The sequence below is a fragment of the Propithecus coquereli genome, unplaced genomic scaffold, assembly GCF_000956105.1.
Source record: "Propithecus coquereli isolate 6110/MARCELLA unplaced genomic scaffold, Pcoq_1.0 Scaffold47, whole genome shotgun sequence".
NCBI classification, from domain to species: Eukaryota; Metazoa; Chordata; class Mammalia; order Primates; family Indriidae; genus Propithecus; species Propithecus coquereli.
This window is the reverse complement of record NW_012150507.1, coordinates 4,162,723-4,175,377: the sequence shown is the minus strand read 5'-3', so window position 1 is coordinate 4,175,377 and position 12,655 is coordinate 4,162,723. Positions and strand designations below refer to the sequence as shown.

At 44.2% G+C, this 12,655-nt stretch overlaps 1 protein-coding gene across 4 annotated transcripts in view; it reads right to left on the bottom strand.

The window, feature by feature from the left end:
* FST (follistatin) overlaps positions 1–5,197 on the bottom strand; it is an 8,455-nt gene extending 3,258 nt beyond the window's left edge. For 2 of the 4 annotated variants that reach the window (XM_012655298.1, XM_012655300.1), the window contains exons 1-5: positions 4,758–5,197; positions 2,707–2,898; positions 2,057–2,275; positions 1,478–1,702; positions 547–777 (exon numbers count right to left, since the gene is read on the bottom strand). In XM_012655298.1, coding sequence (XP_012510752.1) covers positions 547–777; positions 1,478–1,702; positions 2,057–2,275; positions 2,707–2,898; positions 4,758–4,842 — 952 coding nt within the window. In that variant the 5' untranslated portion in view covers positions 4,843–5,197. Of the gene's footprint in view, positions 1–6; positions 84–546; positions 778–1,477; positions 1,703–2,056; positions 2,276–2,706; positions 2,899–4,757 lie in introns of those variants that run through there. The other 2 variants (XM_012655301.1, XM_012655299.1) reach the window with 2 other exon arrangements.
* Between the last annotated feature and the right edge of the window lie 7,458 nt (positions 5,198–12,655).

The following is a 12,655-nucleotide window of genomic DNA, read 5'->3' as shown; positions in this document are numbered from 1 at the left end:
ATGTTTTTAAAAACATAATCTATGAAGTCAAAAACTGCAGAAAGTTCTGAAGAATCAATGGCTCAGGTTTTACGGGCAGATTCCTGAAATTAGATAAAAAGCGCTCTTGTGTTCTAGGTATAACTGCTTTGAGTCCTTAATTCAGAGTTAGTAGAGGCAACTGCAAAAAGCAGCAGCCCATGTGTGATAATATAAAGCTGTCTTTGAAAAAAACAAAAAAAACCTTTCGAAGCAGTTAGTTTAGATTCAAGTGTTAATAAAGCAAACAGCTAAGCACACTACTAAAGCAAAAGAATTAGGAGCAAACAACTGGAAACACGTTTTTAGAGGCAACCCCGTTGATAATCACCGGAAAAGTCCTACAAGCCAGGAAACATTGCAGAGAATTTTTCCGTGGATCCCTGAATTGCTGGTGAAATTTAGCAGCTACCTAACTTAAACAGAAATGGGTTTATGTGGGGAGGTTTGCGTGCTTTTAAAGTGTCTGTTCCCTGGGGCTTGCCTGGGAAAGCTTTAAATTGCAGCAAGGTTAAAAATCGCACTTACAGTTGCAAGATCCGGAGTGCTTCACTTCCAGCAGCACACCTGAGGCGCAGGCAGCTTCTTTCATGGCACACTCGCTGGCATAAGTGGCATTGTCACTGGCACAGACTGGCTCGTCCGATTTACTGTCAGGGCACAGCTCATCGCAGAGGGAACACCGGCCTCTCCCAACCTTGAAATCCCATAAACATTTTTTTCCTCCAGTGCACTGGATGTCTTCACAGGACTTTGCTTCTAGGATATAATACATCTGTGATGAGTAAACTGATTTCCCTATTTCCCCTTTTTCTGCCTTTCTCTAGTCCTCTATCAATAAATATAAAAACAATTATACCTTATTGCTTACTAATGGGGGTAATGAAGAGTATTATGCAAAAATGCTTGATAATAAAACTGAAACTCACACACACACACACACACACACACACACACACAAACTGCCCCCCCAAGTTTCCTACACATTACATTATTATGTGAAAACAGTATTTTTTATAACAGGATTTCACAGTATCCCTGAGTAAAATATGTATCTTATTATTTCCCATAAGTGGGATCCTTTAAAAGAGAAAGAATTCCATCAATTACTAGGATCCTATAACAGATTTTAGGAACTGTTAAGTAATTATTTTTTGCTTCCAGCAAGTCTGGCACTTAAAAAATGTGTAAAATTTAGTGAGTTTTAAGTTTTCTAAGTTGTAATATTGTTTCCTGCTTCTTCCTGGCATTTGAATATACATGTCAACACTTCCAGAAGACAATGGTCTCCAAGAGGAATGTTGTGGTCACAACAGTTTACCCAAACTGTAGAGTATTTCTCCCTCTGGTGAAACTTTGTTTGGGGAAATCTTGGGCTTTATTTATTGATTGACCCCACAGTTTTAACACTACAACTAGCCCGTTTTCTCTTTTTCTTTCCTCAATCCAGAATACCTACTGATACACTTTCCCTCATAGGCTAATCCGATAGATCTGCCCAGCAGGCAGGTAGCCTTTCTCAGGTGGCAGGCACTGGAGTAGGTCACTCCATCGTTCCCACAGAGATATTGCTCAGAGGATGTGGGCTCCGGGCAAATCCGATTACACGTCACACAGTAGGCATTATTGGTCTGGTCCACCACACACGTGGAACTGCCTGGACAGAAAACATCCCGACAAGTCTCTGAAACGAAGAGGACAACACACATAAATAGGTGCCATCTGGTCCTTAGGGAGTTAGCATTTCGTATTATCAAGGAAATCATGAAGCTGAAGCCTCTGGCTTTCAAAAGGCACTTTGGGAGCCTTGTGGTTTTCAAGAGAATATCTATGACTCTAAGGTTGTTCCTTCATCATTCTTCATGAGTCTTTAGAAGTTAGAAAAGGCCTTCTTTATATGGTATAACTCTTATTAGTAGCAGTAGTACTTTTAGGCTCTTACTGTGGACTACATCCCCGAGGGGGCTTCTAGGGGGTCTACTTCAGGTACAAAGCTGGAGGAGGGGAGCCGGGTCTTGCTCAAAAGGGTAGGACCTACTTTTACATTTGCCTTGGTACTGGACTTCCAGTTCTGGCTGCTCTTTACATCTGGCCTTGAGGAGTGCACATTCATTGCGGTAGGTTTTCCCATCCAGCCCACAGACTGGACCCTTCCAAGTGATGTTGGAACAATCTGGGGCACAGACGCAGCGGGGTTTGTTCTTCTTGTTCATTCGGCATTTTTTCCCGGGTCCACAGTCCACATTCTCACACGTTTCTATGAGTTGGAGAGAGGCATGGATTAAAACCAGGGCCAGGCAGTCTGCAGGTCAGCCAGGAGGGCTGCGGGTGCCTTGCGCAATCATGCAGCCCCGAGTTCACGCTGGAGGAGCCCAGGCTCTCTCCTACAAGACTGGGAGGGGGTGAAAGGGTGGGGACTGTGGGCTGTGCCCCTTACCCAAGTCTCTCTCATCAAAGAGTGCGGGTTGACTGGCTCCACCACCACACTTGGCTAAGAAGTCCAGAGTGTTTTGCCTACAGCCTGTAACAGGCAAAGTTTGGACCCGAATGGCTTGCCAGGGTTGCGGGAAGGAAGGGGAAGCCCATGAGCAAAGCTCTCCTAGTCCCAAATCCCAGCCAGGTAGTGGGGCAGCTGTGGGTAAGACGCCCTCTACTGAGGGCCTGCACGTGGGGGAAGAAGAGTCCTACCTTTACAGGGGATGCAGTTGGGGGCGCCCCCATTGAAAATCATCCACTTGAAGAGCGTGTTGTCATTTACGTCCTCCTCGGTCCACGAGGTGCTCAGGCGGCCGGTGCTGCAGCACTCCTCCTTGCTCAGTTCTGTCTTGTACAGGACCTGGCAGCGACCGTTCTTCGCTTGGCGTAGCCAGCAATTCCCAGCTGTGAAGACACAGGGGTGGGGAGGCGGATGAGTGAGCATCGATGGGGCAGGGGGTGGGAGGCGGCTAGGGAGGGAGACCCGGTGGGGATGGGGAGGGGGTGAACATGGAGGAGGGGAAGAGAGAGCGACAAGGGAGAAAAGCAGAAAATAAATGGAAGGGGATGGAGGGGTGGGAAAAGAGGGGGGAAAAAGCCCTGGTCACAGAGGTGGGAGGTGGGTGAAGGGGGAGAAGCCAGAGCGCCCCAGCCATATCAATGTCAGTTACCAGTGACCCAGACACAACACGTGCAGCTTGCATTGACTTTTACTAGACTGTTTACTTTTATTCGTCCCATTTCATAACCTGCAGCGACTCGAAGAGCAGATTAAAGAACCTGACAAAAACAGGATGCGACGGATGTTTTTACATGTTGGTTTCATGTAGGCGGTAGGGGAATTATTTGTGACAGGGGTTAAGAAAGTAGGAGAATGGGGCGGGGGGAGGGAGAGAGACCGACAGACCGAGACACACAAAACACACACACACACACACACACACACACACGCACACACACGCAGGAACAGATCAAGCAAAAGGCACTTGTGAAAAATGAAAGCAAAAAAAGCAACCCGGCCCAGCCCGGAGCTACCCCGCGCGGCCTCGAGGCGCAGCCCGCCCGACGGGCCCGTTTTGCAATCCGCCAGACCCGGAGCACGCCCGCGGCCACCGCGATCTTTCGAAATCTCCGAGGGCTGCCTTCCCTGGCGCCCACGTCCCCGGCGCCCAGGCAGCGCCTCTCCCTGAAAGGCGGGCAACCCCGAGCACTGCCGTGCAGACGGCCAGGGGCAGTGCCCAGGAGGGCAGTTTGCAACACACTTAAAATGTTAACGCTAAAGCAGGGAAAGTAACACGTTAAAGAGGGGAGGTTTCTTAGCATTTCACGGCCATCTATACACCGATCTCACACCTACCACGAAATCTCTGCTAGTCATTTCTCCCCCTTCCCCCTTTTTAATGTTCGGATTTGGATCAGGAAGACTTCTCGTGAATCACTAATATGACTTTAATTGGACCGTAGGCTGCTATTACTGTTTTCAAAATTTTGCCCCAAAACTAATTGAAATTAATTTTTAAAAGATACACTTAAGAAATTTGCTCTTAATCCCTTCCAGAATTTAAATAGGTTGTGGGCTGCTCACTGTTTTACAGAAAGTTAACAGAGGAATGAGGCAAAGGGGAAAAAAACTGTAGAGTATTAAAGTCCTCCAAACACTTTGGGGGTAATAATTTAGTTTTTTTTTTTTTTTTTTTTGCGGGGTTGGGGGAGGGGGTTGGAAGAAGCATCCACTAGTCACAAAGCTACTTCTCCTCTAAAATTTTCAGCACCCATATTTCCAAGTTTGGGCAAAGTTTCTGAAACCACGTCCCCCAGCCACCGAAGAAAATTCAGTATCTCTCCCCCACCCCACCCTCCAGGTCATTTTTAAAAGTATCGGAAAGATGTGGGAAGGAGAGAGGTTAGACTGCAAATGGGTCGACTGGAATTTCCAGGCTACTGATACTTGTCCTCCTCTTCAGAGCCAAACAGGGAGATAACATCTAAAGTCATCATGGCCAGAACTTGGAGCATCTAACCCTAACTACCGAGAGACTTCAGCTCACTCCCTTTCCTTTTTATGGATAACCGAGCTCCCAACTCCGCTCCCAGTCCCAAAGTGTCACTGCCTTCAGTCTTCCCACTCCTCTCCATCCCGGAGTCGCTAAGTTGGTCCAACATCTTCTGAGAGCAGCGTTGCTCAGAGCAGACCAAGCGGAGACGACAGAAAAGTAGAACCCCTGCCCTCAGCCGAGCCTCCCCAGCGCATCCCCCTCGCTTACCCTGGGCGCTGCGGTCCTCCATAAACTGGCAGAGCAGCAGCAGCAGGAGGCAAAGCCCGCCGGGCTGGTGCCTCGCACGGACCATCCTGGGGGCAGGCGCGGGGCGAGGAGCGCGGCGGCGGGTGGCTCGGGCGAGCGGCGCGCGTCGCAGAGGCCAGCGGCGGAGGGCGCAGCGATCCCGGCGCAGCCCCGCGCTCGCCGCCGGCCGCCCGCGCGATTCAATGGACGTCAGAAGCCGGGCGCAGCCGCGCTTTAAATCTAGACGGGGGTCTCCGCGGTTTGCGGTGGGCGGTCTCCCAGTGTGTGGGGCCGTGGGAGGGCGGCCGCGAGCGAGGGTGTGCGCGGCTCCTTGGGGGTGGGGAGCTTTTAAAAGTTCAGTGTGAATCAGGTGACATTTCCCACCTTCTGGAAACCCTTCCCAATTATCTGTCGGAGGTGCCCGAAATCAAAGCGGCAGGAGGGGAATCGCCGAGTTCTTATTTGCGTAGGAGCGAGAGGGAGGGGGAAGGCGACCCGGCGGGGGGTGGGGAGTGGGGAAGAACACCCACTTCAAGTCCTGCACGCCGCCGCTCGCAGGCAGCGCCGGCGCGCCCGGGGTGGCGGGTGTGTGTGTGTGTGTGTGTGTGTGTGTGTGTGTGCGCGCGCGAGTGTGAGGGGGAGGGCGCGGTGGGGGCGCTGGAGGCGGCGGCGGGCGGAGCGGGGGGAACCCGGGAGTTTGTCTCCGCACTGTCGCTGCTCCGCTCCAGGAAGACTTTGCAAACGCCTGGAGAGCCCCGAGCTGCTGCAATATCCCGCCCGGGGTCGGGTCGGAACGCGCCGGCCTCGCGGCAATTTCAGGCCCCGCAGCCCGGGCGCGGGGCCCGGCGAGGTTTTGTGTCTGGGTCTGTGCGTGCCTTCTTGCGGCCACCCCCAGCCCTGAGTTGTTGCTAGGAACCCCCGCCCGGCACCTTCCACCCTGGCGGAGCGCTGCGGAGACGCGGCTCTCGTCTGGACGACTCACAAGCAAACAAAAATGTTTAACACCTCACGCCCGGCCTCCCCCCGTCACAGTCTCGCCCTCTCCCTTTCTTTTCTCCCCTTTCACTTCGCGGCGTCTGGAGTCGCAGCCCGGAGCGGGGGCGCCGATGTAGGCGGTCTCCCCCCTCCCCGGCGCGGAGACTCCCTCGTTTCTGTCCTGTGTGTCTGTCTGTCTCTCAGTCTCCTGGGCCTCTCTCTCTCCCTCCTCTCTTCGCGGAATAAAAAAGATTGCAACATCGATAATGAACTTCTGTAGCCTCAGTTTATTAAGTACAGTGCCTGGCATTCTTCGCTGAAAGTTGGCGGGTCTCTCATTTATAACATTTTTGGCACCGCTGAATGAAACTGAGGAGGCGATATTTCCTTTTATATAAAACGATTACTTCACGGAAAATGCTATATTGTTTATTCCAAAGCTGCCTTTTTAATTTCTATTCTTTTCTCTTCTGAAGCCCGAAGGACAACAGACAGCGAAGTATGCAGACAAAATTCTTGGACATTCGCAGGTCACCGGGATTTGTTCTCCTACGGATTTCAAATCCGCCCTTCTTTGCCCCCTCTCAACCCCCATCCCCCGCCGACCCTCCCCCAGTCCTCTCGCCCTCCCACCCCCATCTTCCATCAACCCCCTCCCGCCCCCTCCACAACTGCAAATAACTCAGTGATAACAGATTTTTTTCCACCAACTGCAGGAGATAGTGCTAATCTTTTAATAAAAGATCCCATTACAATGGGATCTGTCTGGACAGACTATAATAGATCCCGAAATACAGCCGTGCTAATATTAGAAGACAGTTGTTTGGGTGCCTCTCAGACGGGCCCAAGCCCCCCTTTGAAAGTGGGCATGAATCACAAAGCCCCGCGGCCGCCGCACCTGCACCGCGCGCATTCGGTGCAGCAGGCTGGTAAAAACGGGTGACCTCGCCGCCGCTTTTCCCTTTATAATTACCGTCGTGAGGACGGGAGGGGAGGGGCGCGGGCGGCCCGGGGGAGGCTGGCTTTTTGCTCACTTCAGACGGCTCTGGGGGCTCCACATCCTTCTTAATCTTTCCAGATTCATTTTGTCTCTGTCTCTGTCTCTATCTTGCTCTCTCCCCTTCTCTCTTTCCTTCCCGTCCTCCCACCCCTTCCCTCGTTTCTCTTTCCCTCCCTCTACCCCGACTCTGCCCAAATTCTCCCTCCCTTTTCTCCCTCCCCTCTTTCTTTTCCTGTCTCCTTTTCTCTCTTCCCTCCAATGCATTAATGTAGAGTTGTTTAGTGCCCTCTAATGGCAGACGACATTAACAATTAATAGCAAACTGTCCCCTTTGCAGGAGCCGCCACTCAATGGCAGAGTTCCAAAGTTGAATTTATTTCTTCTTTCTTGAGAGGGATGGAGATATAGTGCTTATACAGTGATGTGCTGGAAGGAAAGTTTGTTTTCTCCCCTTCAAGGCTTTTTCCCCCCAGGGAAAACTTATTTAAAGAATGGGGCAAGCTAATGATTACTGTTATTTGATTTTTTAAAATTTCAGTACAAATCTGTCTTTTAATAGCAGCAAGAGATACAGCTTCTGTTTTAGCTAGGTTTATTAAACCATATATTCAGGGTTGGAAACTAAATTAAACATTCTAAGTGCATAAAAGATCTTAGATGGTAGATTGTTGGATCTTATGGCAGTGCTACCAATGGCCATTAAAACATTTTTAAGACCCAAACATAATTACACAATTTTATATTTGTTCTTGGCTTAAATACATTTATTGGTCCTGAATTGGCCTGTTGCCTCTGGAAGCCAGGGCCTTTTTCTTAGACCTTCCACCCTAGGACCATACAAAATGTTTAAATTTTACTGGTGCCCGGTTGTATATGAAGTCATCTTGCCTAGAGAAGTAGAGAGTCACTTTTTAATCCACAGTTTATTTTCTTAATACTTTTGGAAAGAGTGTTTTAAAGTCTGTAATTACCTCATATTTTATAACCCTATAGCAGTGAAAATAGTGATGTAACTTGTATGTTATTAGATTTAAATTTTGTTTGTTTATGTATGCACATGTAATATGTTGATGTAAAAAGGATCCTAGAGGAATATACAAATATCATTTTTGCGGGGGGAGGATCTATAGGCTAAATGAAAATTAGAATGGAAGAAATTTGGAAGGTTAATCAAAAAATTGATTTGGGCATTTGAGCAAAAGTATTTGGTTGATCCAGACAGTTATCTTAGTTTCTGTATATAGAAACAATTGGTGTCATAAAAACTTTCTAAATTAATGAATCCACAATGTATCCACACAATTCCAGTATGATTGAGTAAAAAGTAAAAATTCTATTTCTATTTTATTTTTTGTTTATATAATGCCAAATACTCAGACCAATCATTCGAATAAATCGACTGCATTGACTAGTTGTTTTGACATCGTGTAATTGTGTTGGCTAGGCCAAAGCAGACACAGTAGCTCTCATTGTAAAAAATGCCACTACTCAGAGGACTCCTCCAGTAGCAGACGCAGACCCAATGCAGGATTACTTCTCACCCCAGAGAAGGTGGCTCTGCAGGTCAGGGTTGAGGTCACTGGCAAACATACTGTGGAAAACACAAGTGCTGCGTTGCCTTTGCCCTTGTGAATAAGCAGCTTGGTGTTTGTTTAGTGATACAAGCTCATCCTGTTTTTCAGCTGCACCTTGGATAGTATTGATCTGTTTGGGAGAATGTCTGCTCTGAATCTACACAGATCGGTTACCAGGACTCTTGTCATCCTGGATTATATTCTGGCTATAACTGAGGAAACGAGACACAGGTCAATACTGGTTCCACATGGGCCTTCTGTGGTCATCAGCAAGAGATCCATCCCATTTCTGTGGTATGAAATGGTACCACACCTGTTCAGTGACATCACAGAAAAACAGCTGCTATTTCTTTTATTGTTTTATCTCCTGTAAATGTTCAATATTGGATTTGTAGATATCTAAATGTCAAGGGGACATTTTAAAACAAAAATGCCGTCTTTCATTTTTGTTGTATGCCTCCAAGTTTGACTTCTTATTTTTTTCCTATCTGCTCTGCCAAAAAAGTAAATGTAAATTATGAGAAACACAATAGGACCAGTTTGTAACTGAATTTCTGGGCAGCACACAAAAGGACTACTGTTCTCTGATTGTTTTTTTGTCAGCTTCAAAAGCTGTCTTCCTTCTGAAGTTTATAAATTTAAAATATTAGAGTTTAGCAAATGGTTCAACCTAGCTCCCAATATAGCTATTTAAACTCATGCAAAATTGTTGTTTGAGACCAGAACTGACCTGGTTAAATTTTAGCCCCTAAAAAGAGAACATGGAGGGAGTGGAATGAGGTTATATATGCAAAATTTGAAAGTTATGAACTGAGCAGCTTTTATTTTTTTTTCCTTAAAATTAAATGTCAAGATTTTTTGAAGCTAGATGTTTTGTAAAATTAATATTTTCAAAGGCAAATCATCTTGATTAAACAACAAAATTTAAACATTTGAAATATAAGCAGAAATGATTTTAAAATCAGATTCTGTTCTTCTAGGTACAAAGACAGTTACTCAATGCATCATGGTCTTTGGCATTGTGCAACTTCATAGGCTAGAATAAAGATTTGAGTGGGGTGTGAGGGGTAATAGTTCTATATTGGGTGAATTGTTGCAGAACTAAAAAGTTAAGAAATATGAGTACATGAAAGCAATGTTTGTCCAAGATGTCCAAGCCACCAGTTGATTAACTTCTTAAAAAAATCATTAGAAAATGTGTTTTAAAATATAGTACTGAAAAAACAATTACTTGATTACTTGAACTTTTCTCTTTTCAGTGTTCATTTGGTGTTATGTAGAGTTAATCAATCATGCACAGCCCTTTCTTTTTGCTACTACTTGTTTCTGTGCAACATTTTTATTGCCTGTTTTCCCCCCCAATTTTAGAAATATTTTGGGTTTCCAGAAGTCAGATATGTGGCATATAGTCAAACTAGCCATATCAGCATATTCAAGTTCAACATAATTAAGTCATTAAAATAAACCTTGCTAAAGAATTCAAATTATGCCTCAGGATAGGAATGTTACATTGGATTAATAGAAAGTTCTAAAGTGTTTTAGGTCACTTTGACAATATAAATGATTCATATATTTGGATATGGCTGAGAATATCAGTGTGTGACCTCTACCACTTTTAACCCTGATTCCATTTACACTTTCTACTGCTTAGAAAGTGTGAGGAGGAGGGCGATCCAGGATTTGCTGTTCTGTTTCCCAACTTCATGTTAGAAACAATGTGTCAATCAAAGTAAGAGCCACATTTCTGGATTATTCATTGGCTGAAGATGAGTGGTATGATATAGTTACTTTTGTATATTTTGGTTTCTGCTCCCTCATTTTAGCATTTCATAAAGTATCAGTGGTTTGCATACTTAATAATTGATTCTTTTCTAAGTGTTTGCCTATTCAATATTGTAATCGATGGTTGATACAATTCCTGTTTGAGCCTCCATCTTATGGTCACCCTCATTTTTTTTTATTTGACATGAATCCTGTCTCATTTCTGATTCCCTGTTTACCTAAGAAGTGAAATATTATGTTTATAATTTGTCCAAAGTTCACAAGGCAGTTAGACATGATTTTGGACATTCTATTGCATTATCTTGTAGCTTTTTCAGTTAGTCTTGGAAGCAGAAGGTGAGCCTTACCAGACACTGAATCTGCTGGCACCCTGATCTTGGACTTCCTAGCCTCCAGAACTGTGAGAAATAAATTTCTGTTGTTTATAAATTATCCAGTCTAAGGTATTTTGCTATAGCAGCAGCATGGACTAAGACAGTCATTGTTCCTCAAAGCAGAATTCAGTCTAAATGCATTTTGCATTTCCTCTTGTACCTTTGTAAAATTCAAATGGTCTCATAAGTGTGGATCTATTTCTGGCTCTCTGTTCTGTTCTGTTGATCTTATGTCAATACCACACTATCTTGACTACTGTGACTTTGTAGTAAGTACTAAAGTCAGGTAGTGTAATTCCTACAAATTTTTCTTCTTTTTCAAGATCACTTTGGACATTGTAGTTATATTTTCATATAACTTTTAGAATATGCTTGCTGATTTCTACAAAAAAATCTTGATAGGATTATGATTGGGATATATCAATTTGGGGAGAATTGACATTATAATAATATTGAGCCTTCAAAACCATGAACATGGTATGTCTTTGCCTTTACTTAGGTTTTCCTTAATTTCTCTCAACTATGCCTTATGGGTCCATTTTGTATTTTAGCTGTTATTGAAAAACATGTTGGAAGTAGGATATTATGTGCAGTTTTTAGCTCTGTATCTCAAAGGAACTCAATAAGTTATAAAGATTCCTAGTGCAGGCTGATACTTATCTTCATACTTCCTAAGGCTGATTGCCCATGGTCAGTCAAAAAGAATGTATCAAGCTCACTTTCCAGGAGTGGTGTGCTAACTCATTAAAATCTTTGTCTGCATTCTTCTGGTGTTTAATTTAGACAGTAGAGTAAATGAATAATCTCAATCACCATGAGTTTTACACTCAGTGAGTGTTAAAAATAATCCTCTATTGGTTAGTCTTTTGTTGACTATTGTTTCATCATTTTCATGTAAATAGACTCCTACTGAAAACAATCCATTATTGTGCTTAAGTTTGGAGAGATGGAAACATGCACTTTCCATTATGCCAACATTTGGGTGGCAGTTACTTTCTGCCTTTATTCTTTATTGGAGAGTCATGGCATCTTTTCATTGTCATTGCTCTCCCTGATTCATTCGTCCTCCCTGTAGTTTCCTTTCCCCTTATCGCTCATTCTCCATCCACCAGAAGGGTTAGTGCTACAGCCTACACTTGTACCTTTTGCAGCATGTATTGGCTTAGTTTTTTCATGTAAATGTCACATTCAAAAGTAAACAATACTTTGTATTGTTTATCCAACAGTACTATTAAATATTTAACAATGGGTTGAGGTCAAATGGTGATGACACAACATGTGGAAATACAGGACAGATGATGCATTAAGTGTTGAAATAAATTATTTCAACACATGGCGAGCCTCGCTATTTTTTGGACTAGAATAGAAATACACACACACACACACACACATATATGTAATAATTAATAGATAAATATCTTAGAGGCAGTGTTGGTCAATGTGTGCTGAATCTCGCATAAGTGGTCACTCTTTATCAATATAGAATTGTTAGTGTATGTATAGAAGTTTCATTTACATGGTTTTCCAATACATTAAATAAATGATTCTTTTGAACTGGTTTTGGTGCAATTTCCTTGCAAATAAGGATATGAAAATCATCAACAGGAAACATGTGTTAATGGCTCACATGCTGGGCAGATGGAAACATAGTGTAGAAGAACCATTTAGTTGAGATCATTTTGGCCCCAAGACTTCTAATTTTTGCTTTAGCAGAAAACATTGCTTTGGCCAGCCAGATGACACAACAATCACATTGTCAACATTTTCATTTTTGCCAGAGCACCAGATTTCCTGAAGAAACCAGCAAGCAGTGATTCTTAACTTTTTCTCGCTCATAGTTCCTCTGAGAAGTTATTGAAAGATATTGACCATCTCTCCAGAATAGTACACAGACACAAACACATATATAGCCACACAAAATTTGCATTCATTTTTAAGGAAGTCATAGACACTTTGAAATCCATGAATGTATCTATCATTTTGATTTTTACTAATCGCTACAATATATTGAGTGCTTATTTCATGTTAGACACATGAAATGCGTCATCTCTATTTTTGTTAACCACCTTGCCAGGCTAGTATTATATTATCACCATTTCCTAGATCCTTCCACAAAACACAGGGCAAGGAAGAGTCAGGAATAATTTAAAGCCTAGCTTTTAGGAAGGGGTTGTA